Source organism: Chelonus insularis, unplaced genomic scaffold (assembly GCF_013357705.1).
Source record: "Chelonus insularis isolate UGA/USDA-ARS -01 unplaced genomic scaffold, ASM1335770v1 contig_67_pilon, whole genome shotgun sequence".
Taxonomy (NCBI): Eukaryota; Metazoa; Arthropoda; class Insecta; order Hymenoptera; family Braconidae; genus Chelonus; species Chelonus insularis.
This window is the reverse complement of record NW_023276701.1, coordinates 23,493-48,112: the sequence shown is the minus strand read 5'-3', so window position 1 is coordinate 48,112 and position 24,620 is coordinate 23,493. Positions and strand designations below refer to the sequence as shown.

Sequence of the window (24,620 nt, the reverse complement as noted above, 5' to 3'; positions counted from 1 at the left end):
TGAATGTTATTTATTATTGAAAGTTTACTTGAATCAATAAAGCTTAAGATCTCACAGTCAACGTGGATGAATCTTTAATAAAAAATCAAATATTTATAAATAAACAAAACATTGGTTTCCAGGATTACCCCACAGCACGTGGGGTAATTACGGATAGTGTGAATTCTATCATTATTTAAATCACAGATAAATCCTTTTGATGAACTTTCACTAATCGTAAAGTTTTCGTAAGCCCTAGAGATTACATTCGTTACATTTTATCCAATCGTCATTGAGAGGATCTTCATGCTTTTCGTCACAATGTTAGATACCTATCCCATTTTACTCAAAAATTACGTAAAATTGTTGAAAAATAATGAAGTCAACATATTTTGTACATCGAGCGTGTTATCACTTTACTACGGTTTGTCAGGCTTTGCATTCGAGATTGACTTCCGATTGCATCACTGGGAATATGTTTCCACCCCTTCTAACATAGCTAAACATGGATGTCCGCGATTACCCCGCGTCCGTGTTTACCCCACTCTCCCCTATATTGTTCACCGAGTGAACAATGTATAATATTCTGACGTAGATATAGAACTGTCACGGCGGCGAACACCCAGATCTACCTTATAAGGATGGTTTACTTCGCTCCAGTAGTCCAAATATTATTTTTATTCATTTCATCATAAAAAGTTAAAACTTTATTTCCTTTTTAAGGTTACAATTATGATGTTTTCTGTTTTGCTAAGAAAGACAGCATATGTCTGCGCTTATAAACAGACGATTTCTCGTTATTCAATTCAGGATAGAATACGTCGCTTTGTTGACTAATAATGGAGACAGAATTTTAATTCCAAAATTCTAAAATACGATTTTCCTCGAGGAAAATATTATTTTCTAGTAAAGTCTTCTAAAAATTCACATAATGTATTTTTATAGACTCATGATAAGCTAGATTATAAAAACCTCGGGGAAAATTTTTCTTATATGACCGTATATGAAACATATAAGATCATATATCTTCCACATACGATCCACATAAGGTTATATACAATTATATAAGAAAATTTTTCTCGGGAATATAATTATTAATTTTTGATTAATTTTTATAGAAATTTTTTTTTTTAAATTAAATATACTTAATAGTTACTTATATAAACGTATATTCATACATATTCTCATGCATCACTCTTCTTTTCCATTCTTCATTGGTTGTGTCAAATAAAATTAATATGTTAACTATTAGCTATTGAATACAATTAATAATAGATTTTTATTTTTCCCAATTTTGGCAGGAAACAAATCTCAGCCATCCCGTATCAGCGACAGAACATAATAAAATAAAATTTGAATTAAAAAATGCTAGAAATGAAGTCGAAACTTTAAAATTAAGATTACAAGCTGAAAAATGCAAAAATGAGTCTCTTCAAAAATCAATAAACAAAATAATTTCAGAATATAATCTGCAAAATAAGATAGCTGATGACATTGCACTGATTTTAAGTAAGATTGTAATATGTTCATTGTGATAGAAATTTAACTTAGAGAGTTAAGTACATTATTAATTATTTTTTTTGGCAGATGCATTTCGCGAAAACTCTCATGCTTATAACCCTAATGCTCCGTCTACTTCAACTCAGCATCTACCACCAATCGGCTTTACCAATGTTGCAGAAGGAAAAACTCATGTCGGAAACGATATATGGATCGACTCTGAAGCGTTTGAATTGGTGATAGCTAATAAGTCTTTTGGCGTAGTCATTAGAGATTTGTGTCGAACATTATTTTCTGAAGATGAATTGTTTAATAGCACAGTAACCGGTAAACCTACAAATAAGAATAAAAAACAAAAAGAACAAGAGAACGTGAATCAGCTTTCGGGCTCGAAAGTGAACACAATGAGAGGTGAGTAGTTATTCTAGAAAAGACTTAAGTTATAAGGAATATTAAATTAAACCTAGAATTATAGATGATTTAAGTAAAATTTTTCTGGGAAGATAAACAAATGTGAATACTTTAATAATCTGTGTCATTTTATTACAGATACATTAGAGTATTATGTGAATAAAAGACACCCAAATATGTCTCAAATTAAAAAGGATCAGATAATAGTGCGAGTACGACCTGTCATTGCTTCTTTGATTGCGGATATAAAAAAGAAAAAAAAAGGCAATGAGATTCAATCAAATAATAGTAACAATAAAATAATGAACAAAGCAGATAGAGAGATAAATGCAGTTGAAGAAACAGCAGGAAATCTGAACGTTACTAGTAAAAATATAGACAAAGCGACTGAGGAGGAGGAAACTAGAGATATTTCGGATTATGAAACACACACAGAAGAAGTGCAAGAAGAAAAAACGTTAGACAATCTTGATAAAGCTAATACAGAAGAATTAGATAAGGAAGTAAGAGAAATAGAAAATGAAGAAGAAGAAGAACAGTACATGGACGTTCAAAGTACCGACACAGAGGAAGAGAAATGAGAAAAGAAGAGAAATGAAAACATATGATTTAAAAAAACGAGAGCGAATATTAAAAAACGAATTAAACAAATTCTCAATGTTAAAAATGTAAAGTGTTAAAAAAATAAAAACCCCCCTGATTTATTTTCACAATAAAAAATAGAAATACTTACTTTTCTGGGGATTCTCAGAAAACATGATCCCAATGTCCTCAATATTTGCTAATAAATTCCTATACAAAACGATAAAGTACTTCTTATAGATTATTATTAAAACTTATTCTAAAGTCGTCAGTATTTGCTAATAAATTCTTATAGAAAACGATAAAGTACTTCTTATAGATTCTTATAAAACCTTATTATAAAGTCGTCAGTATTTGCTAATAAATTCTTATAGAAAACGATAAAGTACTTCTTATAGATTCTTATAAATGTATAAGAATTAATCGGAAAATTGCATGAGAAATATGACGATTTTTATAAGAATTTATAAGAAAATGTCTTATTGATTCTTATAAAATGTGCACTACTTCTCATGCAATTTTCCGATTCATTCTTATAAGTTATTTTTTTATAAGTTTTTATCGGAATGTTTAACCAGGGCTAGGATTAAACAATCAGTTTTGTCAAAATCTTTGTACAAGAAGAATCTCATCACTAAACCTTAATATACTTAAGTTACTGAATGAAGATAAAGTTCACTTGAAGTCCCGGCATCCAACACAATTCAGAAATTAAAATATGTTAGAAATGAAATTTTTTTTTTAATGGAAATCAATAAAGTATTATTTACTTTATTATATATGTCAAATTCAAGCTTTAAAAATGAAATTTTTAAAAGTGTCATACACTACGCGATATAAATGCTGTCTGAATTTGGTATAAGAGAATATAGAAAATCGGATGTATAACCTTAAAAAAATTGGACACCATTTATGTCGCGTAGTGTACATCCTTAATATCTTTAATAGGATCTTGCACATTATGTTCTTTATTTTCAATCATAATGTCTTTGATTGAGCTATATGTACGCTGTTTCGGCACTTTTTCGGTAGATAAAGGAAATTTTATTTGTCTATCCATTACTGCATCCAGATGCTCATAAAATGTGCAACCGTAGTATCCATTATATTATTTCATATTTAATACTTTACACATAGCCACAGAATCGAAACATCGACACAAAGTAAGTACTTTACTCCTTATCAATTCTGTACCTAATTTCCATTCAACACCTTCAGACGATAATGTATTTGCTTCTTCTACAAATTTTTCCAAAAAAAGATTTATCTCTGGTTCAACATCACTTATCCGCAAGCTTGTCATTATGATATGTTTCTCATAAATTGACCAAGCTGATAACCAACCGGATTTTGATGTTTGACAACCATCGGTGAAAAATGTGTATAAAAGACTGTATTCCTAAGCCATGGAGAATATAATAAGGAGACCACACTGACGTTGGGGAAGTAGGCAAAATAAGTATCAAAAAGTAGAGTTGTAGGGTAGTACACAGAAACGCAACAAGCGGCGCTGGCATCAGGAAGCGTCGAAATAAAAAAGAAGAGAGGGCATATAAGGCGGAGCATCATAATTGAGAGGAGGAGGAGCATGAAGACAGAAAGTGATTCCCTCTGAGAGACCGAAATCGAAGGAAAATGAAAAACTAATAGAATTGAATTTAATACAAAATAATCTGAAATCAACTCCCTGCGTAGAAAAAAAAATTGTTCAGAAAAGTAATTTAAGAAAAAAAAAGGAATTGACGATTGCGAACATCAATAAAAAAAGTGGAATTTTAATGACTATATTGAATATTGGAAGGGACAGTTAGCGAACGCTGATTTGACCTTTTAGCGTCCAGCCATTCCGTCTTGCTGTACTTTTGAAGCAGACGCTCTTGTGAAAAAATTCCCAACTCATCAATTTAATTAACAATAATCGTCTATTGAAGAACTGTAGGAATAAAAATTGGCAGACTAATAAAGAACAGTCTGATCTGTAATCCTGCCCAACTAAAATAATTAAAAACCGTGAATCGACCTCGCAGGCAATCATGAGAGCATCAATTTTAGAGAAGAAGGTACAGAAACCATGCTTTTTCACCTTCTAAAATCTGTAGCGAGGTCGATTCACGATTTTTAATTATTTTCATCAGACTCCATGTCCTAAGCTAATGATCCATTTTCAGTTCGCAACTTTTTACATACAGCGCCATCATGAATATCCTCCGAAACTTCTCTTCGTTATCCGAGACGATCAATTACATCATTTAAAACACTTTGAACATCGGTATCTTCCAACAGTTGTGTTAGTTGCGACCATGGAGAATATAATTGTAGGGTAGTACACAGTATATTCTCCATGGTTGCGACTTAAAATCTAAAGAGACAAAAAATGCAAATTCTACTTTTTGAACCACTTTATCACAGTTCTCACACACTAGTCTTGTTATATTCAAGTCAAAGCATTTTTGTAAATACCATTTACACGATGATCAAAATAAATGGTATGTGATGAGATTATCTTCAAATAAAAAGCACTTGAATAATTTATACATATTTAGTTGCTAGAACCACTTCGTCACCGAACTTCCCATGTCAAACAATGTTTAGCACCCAATGTTGAAAATTGCTGAAATAATTCTCAGCAACATCCAGCTTTTACATTTATTTTTTCGATTTTGTAGTTTTTTATAGATTTAATTTAAACTTATCAATTTTCACCCTCGAGCTTTTCGTCATTCTTCTATGTCTAAAAACTATTCTAACCCTTGGACCTTCTAAATATATTATTTACTCAAACTCAGAATATATTTTTTGTTGATATAACAAAATAGGATTAATAAAATAAAGTAAGTCTACGTAGTTGTCAACGGTTTTTAATAGTATTATCAATTATATGTTCATTTTGAGAAGGCACTTTTGTCACTACATAACATCATATACTAAAAAATGTATTATGATACGTTTACATTAATTCACTGCAATGCTTATTAATCTTTAAATTCTGAGCTCTACATATTTACATATAAAGTAGGTGTATATAAATAAAATATAGAATTTAAGATAAACAGGCTAAGCCTATTTTTCGGCCAATGTAAACGCATCTTAAAACTTACAATAAATGTTATACTTTTTAACAAACTTTCACTTTACATGTATAAAATATTTAGTTTCATTACTTAACACCATGTAATATTAGTAGAAAAATCTGTTTGTCAATACTTATTATAATAACTATAAAACCAGTAAAGATAGAAACTAACATTCGCTTTTTTATTTGTGTCTCTAATAAAACAAAACTTCAATTCTAATATCGATTATTCTGATAATTTTCAAATCATTAAAGAATGAATAAATTTAGACGGAATTAATATTCATCTTAATCTTGCAGTTTAACTGATAATTTTTAATTTAAGATATTATTGTTAATTAAAGTTTCATTTCTTAAAGCGTGGTTCTACTTTTGTTGTATGGTAATCTAATAATATTGTTTTTATAGATTAATTATATGTAAAAAAAAAAACAATAAAAAATCAAAGATCTTAATATTCGATTAAAGTTTTTAAGCTCATTTATTTCGATGGAAAGTAACTTTTTGAATGCTAAATATACATTTAAAGTATCCATTGTATGTACCACTTTTGTTATTAATAAAATTGTGTATAAAATGTTATAGATGATACTCATTACATACAAATTGATAGTGACACCGTAAATTACAAAACTGAAATTTTGATATTTAACGAATATGTGACTTCACAGTTGACACAAATTTGATAAAGAATCAGAGACATTAACACTTTTATGGAATGATAATTAACCTGACATTTATTTAATCATTATTTAATTATGTAAACAAATTCATGTATGTATTATCGATAATTTTAGAATTTTCAGTTTATTTAGCAGGTATAATGCCGTAAAAGTGATGAATCATGATTAAAATTTTTCATTTTTGAAATTAATACTGAGCGCACTAAAAACTAGAAATATGTATAATTACATGTATAAATCTTCATGAAAATTATTGATTTTATTGTTTGTTCTAGTCACTTTGTCAGAATTATCAGGATTTAATGGAGCTGGTGCTACTCGATTCAACACAGGTGGAATACCATTAGTTACATGGACTACTCCATTTTGAAAAAGTCGTTGAGTTGTATTAATGTCACCAGCATGTGCAATATGACCATTTTGTCGAGTAGAACTTATTACCCCATTAGTGATTCGATTGCCTTCTTTTAAAACTTGGTGTACTTTCGTATCGACATCTTTTTTATTACTATGATGTCGAACTCCATTGACCATTTTATTTTCTGAAAAAAATTCTTCCATTAAAAAATGTTCTATTTATATCGGTTAAAAATATATTGTAAAATATACGATGAGGCGAACGAATAAAATTGAAAGAAATGTTTATTAATTTACAGATCGAGTACAAGATCGAAATGAATACGTCTAAGATCGCCTAGTCTCAACTCTGATGGATTTGAAGCAACTGATTGTTAACTTAGAAAACAGTCATAATGTGCGATAAAAAACGATTATATAACTAACATGCAACGTTCAATCAGCTGTTTATCCGAATGCAACCTTTCTTTTCGTAAACAAATATAAAGTAACAGTTGCAAAAAAACAACTCTTAACCAAATTTAAACCATTCATTTACCTTTTAGTTCATTATAAGATGATATGACGTTCAATTGAACAATAATCAACCTTTAAGCAACTGTTTATGAATGGTTAACTCATAGTTAATAAATCGCACATTCTAACGGTTGATCTACAGTTGATTAATAGTTATCCGGGAAAAAATAAAATAGATTTACATTGATCAACTCAGATCTATTTTTTGGCACAATTAGATCTACTTTGTTCTGTGTACATCTGTTTTGATCACTTTAGATCTTCTCTGATCTCTATCGATGTATTAAATTTTTTACATCATCGAAATTAATGAAGATCTCCATAGGCATCCAGGAATTTGTGTTGATATACAATGATCTCACTAGATATACATAGATTTATTTAGATCAAATTTTTTTTAGTTTTTTAGATATGAGTAGATCAAATTAGAACTAAAAAATGGCAAAAATGTACGGAGAAAAAAGTCATGACCATATTTCTAGAATTCTAAAAAACTTTACTAGAAACTCCTTCACTTATATGGATGATCGTCGAGTCAAGCAAAATTTACTAGAAATGTCTCATCAATAAATACTCGAGGTTTACAATAATTTCTAGTAAAATTTACTTGACTAGAGAGTAATTTTTACAAATCTTGTATTTGGTAAAATTATCAACAATACATTTCATTCATGTAACGTTTTCTAGAATAAGTTTACTTGGTTAGTCAAGTAATATAACTCTGATTATTTTTCTCCATGTGTAAATCTGTGTAGATCTATTTTATTTTTTTCGGGTATTTTGAGGTAAAATTATCCTAAAATGCCTCAAAGTTAACGTTTAAGTTTACTATTAACCTAATTGCAACAATCATTTAACAGTTGACATGAATCCATCAGGGAGTCCTAAACATAAATAAACAAACCAGTCACGCGTTCCTATAAACAAATTCTGTCGTTTGTCAATCCATCTATAGATGGATACACATATATTTTACAATATATTAAAGAAAATCATATAATTTTTCATTATGGATCATAATTTAAAATATGAAATTACTTTGAGTAACAAATTTGTCTTTCTGTTTTTTTACATGATTGCTGATTGTACTAACTCCATTTTCTATGGGAGTTTTAGATAAGTTATTAGGCACATGCGATTTCGTTTGATGCTCATTATGATTAGAATTAATATAATTCCAATTATTTGACGATGAATTTTGATGCTCTTTCAAACTTTCTTCATCTTTATGATGTGACTGACGCATTAATTGATAAATTGCTGCTGAAAATTCTTGTTGCACTGAAGGAACATCAGTATCACCATTTATCTGAAAAAAAATTATCTTAATTGGTCAACTATGTATATTAGATGTTTCTATTTTTATCTCAATTGGTATATCTATACATATGTTATAGACTCTAAAATGAAGTGTGTGAAATTCCGAGTCAATTTTAGTATTATTAACACTTCAAGTGTTTAGAAACTAAACACGTGAATTTTCAGTGTAACAGATTTAACCTTATGAATTACATGATTTTTATTTTTACCTCAAAAATAATCTATTTTTTATAAAAATTTTGTTTTGTTTAATATATATTAGAAACACAATTGAACTAGTAGTATTAATTGATTTTCTTTGAATATTGCATCTAATTATTTGAATAAAACATTTATCTTATATGATTGATTTTTACTTGATAATAAAATAATTTAATGAACTTACAGTTATTAGACGACTATCATTATCAATAATTTTCAATACTGGTAATGTTACTTCTCTGAAGAGTTCTAGTCGTCTCCTAAATGCTGGAACAGTATCATCAAGTTTTCCTCGGCCCAACTGAAGTTTAGAGCAGTCTAACAAAATTAATGGTGGTTCCTGTCCGAACTACAATTGAGTAAAGTACTTATGAAACAATTTACAGAATTACTTTGCTTTAAACCTTTGACAGTACAATTTGTTAACATAACTTACTCGGTTTACTAGAGTAACTCAAACCATAACATTTAAATGCTAACAACAAGCGATTGATTTTTTTTTATTTAAAAAAATGATTAAAAACTCTGTGAATAACACTTCAAGAAATAAAAATTGAATTTTATAATAAATTTTTTCTACATCATCAAAATTGGAAATGATATGAAAAAATTACAAGTCACTAAAAGTAAGTAAATGAGTGTTTAAATCAAAAGAAACATAGGGTTACTTAGATTTCAGTGTACCATCAAGAGTTTAATGAGGTTTTCAGTAATAAGATTTACTTTGGTCTCAAATTCCTGAACTTGATTAAGATCTCTTGGAAAACCATCAATAATGATACCATCACTGTCACGGTTTAACAAGACTTGTTGTTCAATGAGCTGCATTACTACATCTTGTGAGACCATTTCACCCGTTACAATAGCTTCTTTTACGAGCATATTCGAAGTAGACATGGTTCTTAGTAAACTTCCTATACTAATGTGTGCCCAATTTGGCATGTTTCTAACAGCTTGAATGCACAAACTTGATTTATTGCTTCCTGGTCCACCTACAGAATTATAGTTATTATTAAAATTTTAGTTACTATCATATAATTTTAGGATTAAAAATATTGAAATTCGAACTGACCAATTACCCAAATAAATGTAGGTAATCCTTTTCTGGGTTTAATCGCTGTTTTAGAAAGAATAGTCTTTGGCTCAGATGATAACGGAGCTATGTAAGCTGTCTTCGGACTAGCAGAAATTGGTTCAGCGCGTTCTACTTTCACCTATTGCAATAATTTTCATGTAATAAAGAAAGTCATTATTGTTGAAAAATGACTTATTTATGGTCTTCCTGTTAAATAGTAATATGATCATAGAAATAATTACATACTTCTGCTTCTAAGGACTGTGATGCTGGTTCTCTTGAGCCAGATTTAGAAAATCCAAGAATTTCCATTACAGCTTCACGAAAGTCAATGTAAACATCACTTGGGTTCCGTTCTCCATTGACCTATGATTGAAAATACAAAACGTTTTTTTTTAAAGTTAATTATTTTTAATATTTAAAAATTAAAAAAGAATAATTTAATAAAATGTTAAATTTAAAAACGAATTTATGTTAAATAATGTGTCACCAGAATAAAAAATCTAACAATTAATTATTAATAATAACAATTCGTTTTAACCTCATACTATAAACTGACTCAGCTAAAAGCTATGCTTCTTATTATTGATTATTATTTCAACTCATAACTTATTTATAAAAAATAACTATTTACTAAAAACAAGTATCTTTTTTTCGTAGAATATTTTATCAAAATTCTTTATCACAAAAAAAAATTTTAATTTCACTTACTTATCTTAAAACAATTTTTATTAAAAAATAATCCATTTTCACGAATATTTACCTCAACTAAAACACCACTGCGATCAAAATATTCAGCTACAGGCATAACATTCCTATAAAAATTTCTAAGTTCCATTCGCGCTAAACTTAAGATTACATGACCCAGCTGAGCACCATAATCAATTTGTCTCTCGAGTACTTCTTGTTTCCATGAAACGAGAATCACTCCATTGACTATTTGAATCTGAAAAACATGTATATACGTATGCATCATACCATTCATAAATAATATGTGTATTTATAATATTTCAAATAGGTAATATTAAATTATCATAGCAAATTAGCGAAATTTAATGAACCTTTAAAGTGTAATAAAATTCATCGACCGCTCTCTATCATTCCATACATTTAACGTTGATTCAGTAAATAAACCTATGAATAATTATCAGAACATAGATGTAAATATAAATAAAAAATATTTACGATTTTTATCAGTCTGAAATAACTGTGAAAAACTATACACGTTAGAATAAAAATAGAGAACAACCATTTTTTTGTATAATATAAAATTTCATTGAATTATTCAATTCAGTAATTTATATAAAACTTTATTTTACAAACGAACGATTAAATTCTAATCAATTAAAATTTATTAGAATATCTATAAGTTTGTTTAATTTATAAAATAATAAACTAAAAAATAAATAATATATTATAGTAGTAAAATAATAAAATATATCGTCTCGATTGAAAGCACATTTTGTTACCTAAATTTTTTGTTATTTAAACTCATTTTTAAAAAATGTGAAGAAAAAAAAACTACAAATTTTATATTTGTTTTAAGTTTAATTTACCTTCTCAGAATATTCAACAACGTCTCGCATATTTCTGGGATATCCACTCACGAGGAAAGTCTTTGCATTTGGAGACATTTTCATTTCGAGCATAAGCACTTCCGCAACAGTTTTGCTACTCAGTAAGCTAAAGTCTTGCATATCTAAAACATTAAAATGTCGTTTGATCAAATTATTAATTTCTTACATCTAAAATTATCTCGAAATGATCAAGTAAATAAAATCTATCTTTATTGCACTGAAAATTCAAGATAGTCCAGTCAATTTGAATTTTAAATACGAAATTTCGTGGCACAAATCGGGACCGGGGCACATTTTATAGAGAAAAGTGCGCTGAATTTAATAAACTAATTTTCGTTTTTATTTTTGAGATTTTTTATCTCAAAAAATTAAAAAAATCATTTACTGTGGCAGCCATTTTTGCTAATTATCACACCAATTTATCAGTATTATCGATCGATTAGAAAACTGTAATACCGATGTAACTGTAAAATCGTTTTAAAATCGAGACAATATTAATCAAATGGGTGACGTCATATTAAGACACTTTTAATGTTTTAAAATAAGACACTGGAATTTACAGTGTTTTATTGATACTTTGTTCATTAAAAAATTATTCTGATATACTACCATTTCCCAACGCATATTGCTGCAGAAGATCTGTCATGTTGATGTGGGTAATTCCTTTTTTCTCTTGCATCAAATTATCACAATGTGTCACCTTACCGCTCCCTGGACCACCTAATAAAAATATTTAATATATTAGATATATACAACTATACCAATTCTTCATAATAAAAAGTATCTAAATTTAAACACTGTTAATGATATTTAAAAATTTAGTAATAATAAGTAATTTATTTTATTAGAATTACATTAATTCGAAAATTTTTCATACCAAGTACAAATATAACTGGAACCGTTGGTGGTTCAAATTTAACCGGACTGACATTTTGCATAGGAAAATGCCCATCTGGTGGTGTAGATAATAGACCGGCTTCACCACGCCATTTTCCACCATGAACATCACCGTCTTCGAAAACTTGTGATCTGTTTTGTTGATCTTAATAGACAGAGAAAAATATAAAAATTTTATTTGTTATGAAAATAAACATGATCGCACAATGCTACACAGAGAATAATGAAGAAGTACTTTTTACTTTACGGAGGAAGTAAAATTTTTCTAGTAATTCGTAAACAATACTCTTAAATCAGAGTAAATCATTTTTAATATTTTTTACTCCGAATTCAATAGATTTCACTTTCTCGAGATAGTATTATTTACTCCTACTAGAAGTAATTTTGAGACTATCGATAATTCCTTTTCTTTCATAAAATATTTTACTTCTTTATCTAGTAAAATATACTCCATAAAGGTGTATATTTTACTTCTTGATGGAGTAATTTTTACTTCACTGCTGGGTCGTCTAACTTTATTATTTGTTACATAAAAATGTAAGTCATATTTAATTGTTTCGGATAGCCGAGCGGACTGAAGCGTCGGTTTAGTTGCATGCGTTAAGCGATCATAGTTTCGAATCTCTCCAATAGAAGAATATTTTTTACTGGGGTCTAAATCAACGTTTCCCGCAATCTTTAAACTGTGTACACGTAAAATTGGTATTTAACATATATATCATCTAAAATAAATAATTCTGTAATTATTCAAATGATTTTTATTAATTAGTTTTTTGCCATTATTGTTTTTCTGTCTACCTTTCGAAAGACTCGCTAAACCCTATACCTCTTATCTAAGGAGTTAATGCTATTATACTAGTATTATATTATTGTTACCATAAAATAGTAGTAGGTTTAACTCTCAAGAATAGTCAGCAATATTTTGATCAGGCACTGTGGAGTAGAAGCTACCACGCTGAAGTAGAATTTACTCCTTGTTTTGCTCCGTATGAATATTGACAATGATGGCTGATTGAATACAATTTTTTCAGAATACCACTTTATGGCAACTTTATTATAATCTAGAGAAATTCTAACGTGATTTTTTTCCAACGTTCAATAAGGGGTAATGTATACAAGGAGAAAAATGAGTAGTAAATTCTACTTCAGCGTGAATCTACCGAATTCAAAGTAATAAGTATTAAAAATGATTTACTATGATTTAGTAGTATTGTTTACTAATATGTGAAGTAATATTTACTTTTCAAATAGTAAATCTTATTAGAAACGAAGTACGAAGTACTAGAAAAATTTTACCTCCTCCGTAGAGTAAAAAGTACTTTTCCATTATTCTCTGTGCAGTAAAATAGTGTTATTCTTAATTACGAACTGACCGTATTTTGAATACCATGAGTAATAGACATTCTAATAATATGTCTAGAACGCTTTATTCAAGATTATTATTCAAGAAGAAAAATCACCATTTATAGTCAATATGCTAATCTTATTTTTCTGCAAAAAAATCAACTTCAAAGCCTTAAATACTTTTTGTTTTTTCTCTGAAACTTTCTTTTTTCAATTTCAATGTTAAGCCTCTGAAATAAAGTTCTTCTAACTACAGATTATATCGTCTATCATATTGTATGTAATAAATTTTTGTAATTCTACACAACTGTACGGATCTCTCATAGAAGTTTAAGTAAACTTTTAACTTTTAGCCGAGAAACTCGCAGACAATTCGAAAGTAGCCTGTTCGAAAAAATTAGCTCCAGATGAGGGTTTTTTAATTGTTTCAGCATTTAAGAAAGTGTGTTATAAAAAAAAAGTATGAAATCAAATAATTGAAATAAAAACTTTTATTTTAGTATAAATAAAAATATCTTTGAAAGTCAATAATTTATTTACAAGTGAATAGATTTATTATTTACAGTATCTACGCTTTCATAAAAAATTGAGTACGTGATGAAAAAATAAAATTAACAACATTACGTTACATGCATGAATAAGATGATTATCTTTATATGAACAGTCAATCAATATTATGTTGTGACAATTTATTGATTTATTTTAAATTATTCAAATAACTAAAACTTGCAATTTACATTGTTTCGTAATATATTTTTCTGTCGTTGCGTCATTGGGTGAATATGCAAAGAAAAAAAGATATTATTTTTTGTGATTCTTTATAAAATGTAATTTTATTGAATTAGAAATATATTTATTTCAGACTTTTAATATATTATGATATTAATAAAATTATTTTAATAATGATACATACGAGTACTTAAATTTTTTCTATTTTTAATGACTATTTTTACAATACTAATTAATGAAAATGATATTTTTCAGTAGCAGAACGTCAATTAGCAGGAATTATTATTGAAAAAAAAATACCAGGCATTAATTAGTCGCTATTAATTATTATTATTATTATTATTATTATTATTATTATTATTTTATCTTGTGATTCGTCGAAAGTGTCTGGCCAGGGATTCCAGGGCTCCGACCCACCTGGGGTCTGACCAAACGGGATTATCCAGCAAACACCCGGCTCCCTCAGGTTTGATTATAATTTTTCGCAAGATAAAATCAAAAGATTAAATTACTTAACGAATCTGACATAATGTTCAAAATTACTAGAAACATTTCAGTTTTCACTATGTTTCAAAAATGATCTGTGATTGAATCACATTCAATTCTGATTGCTTTAAACGTTTTCATTGACTTTGTGAATATAAATTGGTTACAAATAAATAATAATAATGAAAAACAATGTAACTGATAACAAGAAAGTTTAAACTTATTATTTTCATAATGTTAAAAACAACCCTAGTATAATTATATGCTTTTTCTTTGACCTTAAGATGGCTTATTAATTTCATTTAATCTAGAGAAAACTTCTTTAAAGTCTTTAACTTTATATTTTTATGTTTTTATGTCAATGTAATGAGATTTCTGCCTTGGACGGTATTTGAATGTGAACACATCAATTATTCTATTGACATGGCCATCGATTAAAAAATTTGCAGTTAAAATACTCGATTGAGTTTCCAAATCAGGTCCTATTCTAACGGCATATTTCGATATCAAAGAAAAAGAGTCCAAGTCAGGTCTTATTTTTTGATTCGAGATGATAGTTACAAACTAGCTAAGACTAAATGAAGCTGCCTTAATGGAAAAAAACCCCATCAAACTCTTCTATTCTTGAACAATAATTGAAAAACCTATTAGATTTTGATGTGTATGTCATTTACTTAATAAAAATGAATTATTTGTATAAGTTTATTATATTAGGGTGAAGGACATCTAATAATGCAACTAGTTTTTCAACTTTAAATTAATTGTATTTGTTTGTTATTTCTTACTACTGAAAGGATATAAATAATTACTTTTTGCGGCAATCTATGTCATACCAGTCACGTTATCAGTTATTTTATTATTTTCAATCATTCTTTATATATTTAATTAATTTTAGCAATCTTTTTATCTTAATTATACAATATATTTTAAATGATTTTATCATCTAAATGGCCAGCCAATAATTAATATTACTTACTAATCATTATTTCAATTAATATTACTAATTATCATTTTGTTAAAAAATCAAAGGTATCCTCTTTATATTTAAATAATATCGATACCAACTAAATAAATGCCTATTAATATTGAATGCTTATTTTTATTTTTTAAAAATACTTACCAGTATCAAGACAAATACCCATATTAAGTGACTCCACTATACCGGAATGATATAATGATGGCCATTTAATTTACATGATTAATCACATAATTCACTTTCTATCACTTTATTAATGATTAATTAATAATTTTACGTTATCACTAATGTATAAAACTTCACTATCATATTTATTTATGTTAAAACTGTTTCACTTTTTTAATTAAAAAAATAGTATTCTTTCATTCACTAAAATACATAAATTGTCAATCATCAAGAACGTATTTATATATGTCAAATAATGGGCTTTAATAAGTCGATAAATTTACAAATACCTAAATATTTATTTATTGAGTATTAGATAGTTTTCTTTTTCTTAAAATTTACATACGCAAGCGTTCATTTGACCCATTGAACATTTTCAATGTCATTCACTTTCCATTATTTGATTACGTAAATATAAGGCCGCGTGTTGATTAATTCACAAGATGTATGACCTCAAACAATAATCAATTATAATTCCATCAAACTATTATACAATATTTTATCATTCATCAATTTACTAATATTTTTATCATTATTTTATTTATATTCATATTCGCATTGTAGTGTCCATTTAAAATTTATTTTTAAAAAACGTTTAATTTATAAATACTTATTTAAATGGTACAATAAAAATTATTATTACATTAATTGCTAACTTATTAATTTTCAAACAGTATACGTATACTTTAAATGATGAGTATTAATCAGAAAATTCCAAGAATACTCTATTAACGTTCAATCTTATTCACTTTTACAGCAAAAGCTTATACTGACGATTGAACGTAGATATTATTATGTGCTTACAATCATTCATGTGGTAACCATGGATACTATTGTAATACGCATGCGAGTTTATTCGAAAATAGTATCCATATAACTAATATTACTAGTACATATATAATAATTACATATAGATTTTTATATCATCTAATTTTTTTATTTACAAATTATAGATTTTTGCTTTAATTTTAATTTATTTAACATTAAAACTTTTAAATAATTAATTTAATCTATCATTAATAAGAATTAAAATATAAAATATATATATATATATATATATATATACTTGAAAAAAATAATTGTAAATATTTTACTGATGCTATTAATCATAATTATTTAATCGAAAAATCTATACGCTTGTTGTTTCGTGAATAAATACATAAAAAAGACATTCCATTGTTTAAAAAATAACAATGAATCAGGACGAAATAATAAAATATACTTTAATCTATGATCATTTGAAATTATTAAAATTTTTATTTTACTGATTTATTTGTATTTTTTCATTAAATAATTAGCTTTATTATTAATTTTAAACTCAATACCTATAAGTGTATCTATGCATATTTATTAAATTTAATTATGAAACTAGTTTAATCAAATGATTTTGTTTATATATAATACAAATTTTAACTTAAAAATATATGCATTAGAAAAAAAAAATGCCTAACAGAATGAGAATTAAAAATTCTCATTATTTAAAAATATTCATTATGGTTTAATGATAATTTTAAAATACAAAGTATAGCATGATAACTTCTATTCATATCTCTTAGGATTATGATTTTTTTTTTTATAGAATCTGTAAGTTTTATCGAATATAACCAATATTTATACGTCTACATGATTGAATATTTATACTGCGTATTTATTACTGATAAAATAATACCGTATTTACATGTATTATTTAATAAATATTTTTAAGTAATCATCTCATATCTATTAGTATTAATCTTATAATTTAGTATAGTAGTATAATCTTATAATAAGAATTAAGTTAACTCTCTGTAGAACGTTATTCATTTCATTTGGGATCTATCAAATTTTCTGCACAGCCATGATAAAAAATAATATACAAACTTGCAAAAGATAATTAGGCCATCAGCCACGTGTTTGCTACCTCTACCTTCTGCTTAGTTGGCAATTTTTCCTATGGTTTGAATCAACCTACTTTTTTTTTCCTTGATATGTAATATACTATTAACAATACCGATAAATAAATCGATTATTATTATGAGTTAACTTACCGACTCAAAATATAACGCCTAGTTTCATCCTAGCTTTATCTTATTCAGGATAGTTATATTATAATATCACTATTTTATTTTTAGAGTAAATATTAATTAAAATGAATTAACAGTGATACTTGATATCGTATGAGTTATATTACTTTTACATGAGTTAAATGATTATCGTAAAAAGTTATAATGAAGGAAAGATATAAACGATTAATTGGATGAAAAAATAAATTTATTGAAAACTTTATTGTTTTAAATATTTCATTTCAATCATAAGAGTAATCATGCAGACAGAAAAAATTAGTGGTGCAAGACATATATCATTCGAGTTTTATGAACTGTATGAAAATATTTTTTTAAATTACATTATTATATGTTTTAGCAATTTTTACCTCAAAAAATCCGTTTTGCCCCGCACTCTCCTAGATTAAAAATATAATTTGTGTAATTGATGACAGTGCCAATTGATTTAAATCTCATTACAATATAGATACACGTATATTTTAATGGATAAATGTATTTACTTGTATTTATCTACGATTCTGATGGTAAATATATAGTTTGAAATGACCTAAATGTTTTTTTTCAAGTTTGTACACTACTTTTTATTATGCCTGTACGGAAAGTTCAATAGACCTTAAATAGAAGGAAAAATTTCACTCAGGTGAAATGGAAATAAACTTTTCAATCACTCAAAAATTTTTTACCAGGAGAGATAAAAACAAATTATTCCTAAAAAAATAAAATTATATTTATCACTCTCTATAGCTGGTATGACTAATAAATATTTTTTATTTATCACTTGCTGCATATTGATTGAAAATGCCACAGCAGATAATTGAAAGTCTACTGCCCCGTTCTAAATCATGCAAATGAGTACTCAATATTCTTTTGCTGGTTTTATTAATTATTTAAAAACTGCTACATCATACGTACATATTAAACTGATTAAGGGTGATTCATTAGATTGTTCTGTTATAATTGAAAAATCGATGTAATATTATAAATATGTTATGGTAATTGTGACTTTCACTACTACAATTATCTTTATGAAATATTAAGAAGCTCTATTTTAAATTTAAAAATCTTTCATAACCAATCAATTAAAAACTAGACTATTCAAAAAAAAAAATGTTATTAAAAAATTTAATTATTTAATAGCCATCGGGATGCAGGAGCTGCTATCTTATTCAAACCCCGAGAAAAAATAAAATAGATCTACACAAATCCACATTTTTTTTGCCATTTTTTGGATCTAATTTAATGTAGGTCTATTTTATTTTTTCCCAGGACGTATTTTATAAACCCACAGCCTTATTTTTATCATAATATGATTTTTTTAACATGATTTTACTCAATTGATTTGAATCTAATTAAAATCTTGTTAAAGTCTATCACTTCATCTAATATTTATTATTATTGAAGACATGAATGAGCTTATTAGTTAAACATATATGTAATTCTTGGAATAGGTTTATATTATTGAAAATTAACATACGATATCAGAAATATTCGACTTTTTTTCTAATTCTATCACTTGATTAAAGAAGCATTCTACTGTACAGTAATTAACTTGAAACTTCTAATTTTTGCAGACATCTTAAACATTTTACATCAGATCCTGACGATGCATGGCTCTATTTGACTCTTGATTCCTTTTTCTTTCCGAATTGTAAAATCGTGATAACTTGTGGTGCTTTTATGAAATAGGAAGCCACTTCTCCAAATAAGATCAATCAGTATCCAAAAATCATTGCGCCTTTAAAAATCGACAAGATAAAAACCTCTGCAATACAATTAAAAGTGTAAATACTACACGTGCTGATAATTAAAAAAAATTTTTTTTGTCAAACTCTCATTTAGATCAGACACATTTAAATATTTTACGAGCCAAGTTTTCATAAAATCATAGTAAAAGAGAATGATGTATATATTTGTGCATAAATAGCTTTAAAGATTTTAACTATTGAGCATTATTGCTTAATAGATAATTTAATAATAAAAATAAATACAACAAATCAAAATGTTACAAATATGTAATAGTTTTAAATAAATTTATTTACCTAATTTAGTTTTGTTTATGAAAAAATTTTTAATTAAACAATCATCCAATTTTAATGAAATTTCTTTTAAAATCATCATTTTTACGGCAGATTTATAAAAAAGGTATGAAAAATATCTCACTAAAAGATTTCATATGGTTTTAAGATTTTGAATGGTCTCATAAATGCACTTCTTTGAATATAATTGTTCATAACTTTTCTGGAGCCATAAAAACGACGAGATTGCGATAGTATAAAATTATCCAAATAATAGATAATTTTTATATGTTTACTTATCTATTTTTTTATTATATTTTTACATCCTAATTTTATTCTAAAAGCTAAGAAACTGTTTTATAAATCGTTATTGTCGCATATTCACAAATTTTATTTGATCGACATTATATATATATATATATATATTATGATTATTTAGATATTTATAAATATACATAAAAATGTGAAATGTTTTTTTTTTGCTCTCTGTTGACAAAATAGACTTTATAAGCTTCATAGTGTACATTTAATATTACAGCCCTATTACGTTTTTGCCTATGATAAACTGTACACTTACATGATAAGACTCGCTAAATTTGACCCATTCATGTACAATAGATTGCAAACAATTTAATAATATTTTACGACTTATTAATAGACAAAAATCGTTTTTCTTTTTATTTATTTATTTAATAATTTTTATTTTTTTTATGTCAATAGTAATATTTTTAAAAATGCAAAAGGGAATGCATTCATGAATTTAATTTACTTTTTGCATTATACATAAACCCGATTAAAATAAAAGTTTCTATTCCAAGCGAGACAAATTCATATCGCTCCTTATTGATGAAGTAAGGAACGAAAATCATTGAGTCATGTTTCAAATACTTTTTATTTATAATAATTGCATTATATACTTAACCTTTGAATATAAGAGTCAAAATTTATTGAATATTTCATTATTTCTTTTCAAACTATTGTAAATTAAACTAAAATGATAATTTTAATAAATTATATTACTTATATTGAATTATTCAAATGAATGAAATTATGGATAGTTTAATTTCGTATTTATTCATCTAACTCATCCATTCTATTTCGAACGGCCATCTCAACAACTTCTAGACTCGGAAAATCTAATTCTTTCACTAGGCACAAAACGGCTGATAATATGTTGGAATTCTGAAACAAAAAAAATTTTGGAAAAAATATGAATTAACAAGTAATAAAATTAATTTATAAATCTGATAAATATAGAAATTAATACATACTCTTGTTACAGGTCTTCTGTTATAATGAAAATGACATTTATCTTTTTCTAAATGCCTCATACATCTCGACATATCTCTTTCTCTGTGATCTTCCTAAAAATGAATAGGACGTAACAATTTAAATAATTAAAATAATTATACTAATCAACAATATTCATATCATACACTATCAGACAAGATATTTTGAACTATATCAAACAATAAAGTAAGATCAAGAAAAGAAATTAAAAAGTAGCTAATAAATCAAAGTATTATAATTTAATGATTTTTAATGGCACCGAGAAGAAATGTACTCATAACATTGTAAATGAATTATCATAACGAACCTTTTCACTATTCTGATAAGACGATGACCGTCGTGGTTGAGGAGGATAATATGACTCTTCATTATCTATATGATTATGAGATTTATCTTCATATTCATAACTATTTCGATCAGAAAATCGCTTCTCATCTTGGTATTCAATTGTAGAGTAGGCTGACCTTGGTGGAGATTGTAGCTGTTGATATCGTTGATTAGGCTGACAACTCATACGTTCATATTCCCGACTGTTCCGGCTTTCTTTAGGATTCGTACCATAATGTCGTACATATACAGGTACAAATACCGGTTTGTTATTTTCATGTTCCTAAATGTTTTAATAATAAATGAATATACATATAAATATAATTTACGACTAGATTGTTAAAACAATAAAGCATTGAAATGCAGATAAAAAGTCAAATAATAAATTTTTTATCGAGCATTATAATTTTTATTTTATTTATATTATAAGAACTAAAATGAAAAGAATATGTAACCAGTGGATTAAATACAAAATTATATTCTTAAAGTTTAATTATAATCACGGAAATTACTTCTAATATATTATCAAATATTAAAAAAAATTATTATATAATAAAAAAATAGATAAATACTTAATGTTTTCAATATACCTTTAATATAATAGACCTATTAATTAGTGAATTATCTCCATTTATGTGTGGAATATTTTTTATTCCATTATCTTTTGTTAAATTTTGAGCTTGTCCATTTTGGAACTATTATGTAAGCACCCAAGTCCATCGTTAAGGCATTAAAAAAGTTATATGAAAATTACGAATATTTTTAGACAATTAGCTTCTAATAGAATGTATATTCCAGCACACTTTCTTAATTACAGATATACATTTGCATGTACATAAATTATATATGACTTATATAGTATACTCACTTCATAACTGAGGTGGTTGTCATGAGAATGCTGATGCGTTAATTTAACATTATGATTTGCATTTCGACGATCTACGTCATGATATTCTTGATTGACTTTTTGATAATCATCGTAACTCCTCTGAAAAACATTATTCTTCATGTTAACTCAATATTTAGTATTTCTTTCCTTTTAAAACAACAAATGTAACTTGTATTACCTGATCACTAGAAGAGCTAGAACTACGGTTTTGTTCAGGTTCAGCATCTTCTGGAATTTCAGCTACATCCTATGCATATTTATAACAAGAGTATATTATTTGTCTATGAAAAAGATAATATAATAAAGTCATATGAAATTAAATTTGTTGTTATGAAAAACATATTATAATGTAATAGAAATTGCGAAAGATTTCATATACCACCTCTGAACTAGCCAACATAGACTGAACTGAAGATCCATTTATTTCAAGAGGATTATACAGAGTTTTTCCATTTGATAATGCAAAATTTGCTTCCTCAGCATCTACAAATGAACCATCCAATTTTTCTAAATTTGGTAAAGCTTTGATTACCGTTAAACGATACCTTTAATTTAGAAAAAAACGATATTATTAATTCTTTATCAACTTCATTATATTTAAATAGAAAAGTATATAAATAAGTAGAAAATTATATAGATAGAAAAATTTGACTTACTCCTTCTGTTCAGCACAAGGATTTTCTGCAAGCCATAAATGACGAAGATTTGGCAAGTTTTGAAGATAACATATTTCATTTAAATCAGTTATATTATTTTTTCTTACAAAAAGCTCTTTAAGATTTAAACAAAACTGGAAATCCGCTAAACTGCTTATTTTATTGACACTGAAATCAAATATTCCGATTAACTAAATATAAATATTAATAAAGCAATTTCATTAATTTACAAAGGTGTAGCAATCATCACGTTTCTATATTTTTCATTAACTGAAGAAAGTAAAAGGGAAAGTTTATCATGGTATAATTCAAGAAAAGTTATTGAATTTTTGTATTTAAAAAATAAAATAATTTTATTTAACTTACCTCAATGATAAAACCTCAACTTTTTTTAATTCTCGTAGGATACTAACATCTGTTAATTCAGAACCCCTAAAAAAATTAACATTTGTAATCAATATTGTTATAAAATTATTTTATCTGTAGTACACATTTAATAAGAATTATAAATAAATCATATCTAATCCATTATGTCTACAAATTTTCAATGACAATTAATAGTTTACATAGTAATGATTTATTTACAAGTACAATTTGGTTAAAGTGTGTTTATTTATTTTTGTAAGTACATACATAAAAACTTACCAACAATTTAATTTTTTGACTTCTGTCAAATCAGATGTTCGTGATCGTGCTATGACCATTTCTTCAGTTAATTTTACCATTTTAGATGAATGTTTTTTTAACAAATGGCTAAACACGTATAATTCTTTTTATATGTAAATTATAAAAAAAATATTAGTTAATTAAGTATAAAAACTTTAACCATATTGAAAAATGTATTTTTTTGTAGGTTACAGTATATGGATTGTGATTTTAACATTTTCTGACAATCGAATACCAGATTAATTTGATGTTTGTATTAATTGTTTACGTAAAGTAATCGTACTTTGCAACACCATAACGGTCATCTTCCTACACTTCAACTTTTACATAAATACAAATGGAAATAGACCGTGATCAAGGTGTGAGAGTGGGGAACGTGACTTTCGTTCCCATTTATATGGTACCCTGTCGGATTTGCTTGCGTACTAAATGCTACTTCGTTGAGGAAGATACTCCGGATAATACATGTAAAAATTAAATTATTTACCACGTATTTGAATTTCCAATATCTATCTAAATTTTAAAATGAATTCTATTATTAATATAAATGATATAATCAAATCCCTTACTCCAAAAATGTGTAATTTTCTATCTAATATTATATTTTTTTCACTCAAGTAGAGTTTCACTAAATGTTCATCATGTTATTTTACTTTCCAGTAAAAAAGTTTTTAGATGATAAACTATATCTCGTCGGTAAACTAGAAAAAAACCTTGAGTTAGTTTAAAAGTCTTTCAATAGGTGGCAGTAATAGTGCCATTTTTGTGGCGGCTCCGAAGGTTTGGGCGCCAAATTTAAAAATTTCGAGTACACTCGGCTTCATTACTTAACATACACATACATAAATTACCCGTCAAAATGCG

At 26.7% G+C, this 24,620-nt stretch overlaps 2 protein-coding genes across 3 annotated transcripts; both read right to left on the bottom strand.

Annotated features, from left to right (window-relative positions):
* Nucleotides 1–6,026: 6,026 nt before the first annotated feature.
* Nucleotides 6,027–15,990, bottom strand: LOC118070732 (adenylate kinase isoenzyme 5-like). The gene is made up of 11 exons (XM_035089515.1): nucleotides 15,851–15,990; nucleotides 12,152–12,316; nucleotides 11,884–11,994; nucleotides 11,254–11,396; nucleotides 10,461–10,643; nucleotides 9,944–10,063; nucleotides 9,695–9,836; nucleotides 9,346–9,614; nucleotides 8,807–8,971; nucleotides 8,140–8,410; nucleotides 6,027–6,770 (listed from the first exon to the last, which is right to left on the bottom strand). Exons 1-11 carry the CDS (start codon nucleotides 15,870–15,872, stop codon nucleotides 6,454–6,456), a joined length of 1,908 nt encoding a protein of 635 aa, XP_034945406.1. The 5' UTR covers nucleotides 15,873–15,990; the 3' UTR covers nucleotides 6,027–6,453.
* A 4,811-nt stretch (nucleotides 15,991–20,801) lies between these two features.
* Nucleotides 20,802–24,320, bottom strand: LOC118070764 (protein tilB homolog). 2 transcript variants are annotated; one of them, XM_035089569.1, is made up of 10 exons: nucleotides 23,736–24,319; nucleotides 23,457–23,522; nucleotides 23,091–23,258; nucleotides 22,817–22,979; nucleotides 22,613–22,681; nucleotides 22,414–22,533; nucleotides 22,136–22,240; nucleotides 21,526–21,828; nucleotides 21,200–21,292; nucleotides 20,802–21,110 (listed from the first exon to the last, which is right to left on the bottom strand). In XM_035089569.1, exons 1-10 carry the CDS (start codon nucleotides 23,813–23,815, stop codon nucleotides 21,000–21,002), a joined length of 1,278 nt encoding a protein of 425 aa, XP_034945460.1. In that variant the 5' UTR covers nucleotides 23,816–24,319; the 3' UTR covers nucleotides 20,802–20,999. The 2 variants fall into 2 exon arrangements, with proteins under 2 accessions (XP_034945460.1, XP_034945461.1); XM_035089570.1 differs by lacking the exon at nucleotides 22,136–22,240 and having other exon boundaries at nucleotides 23,736–24,320.
* Nucleotides 24,321–24,620: the final 300 nt, after the last annotated feature.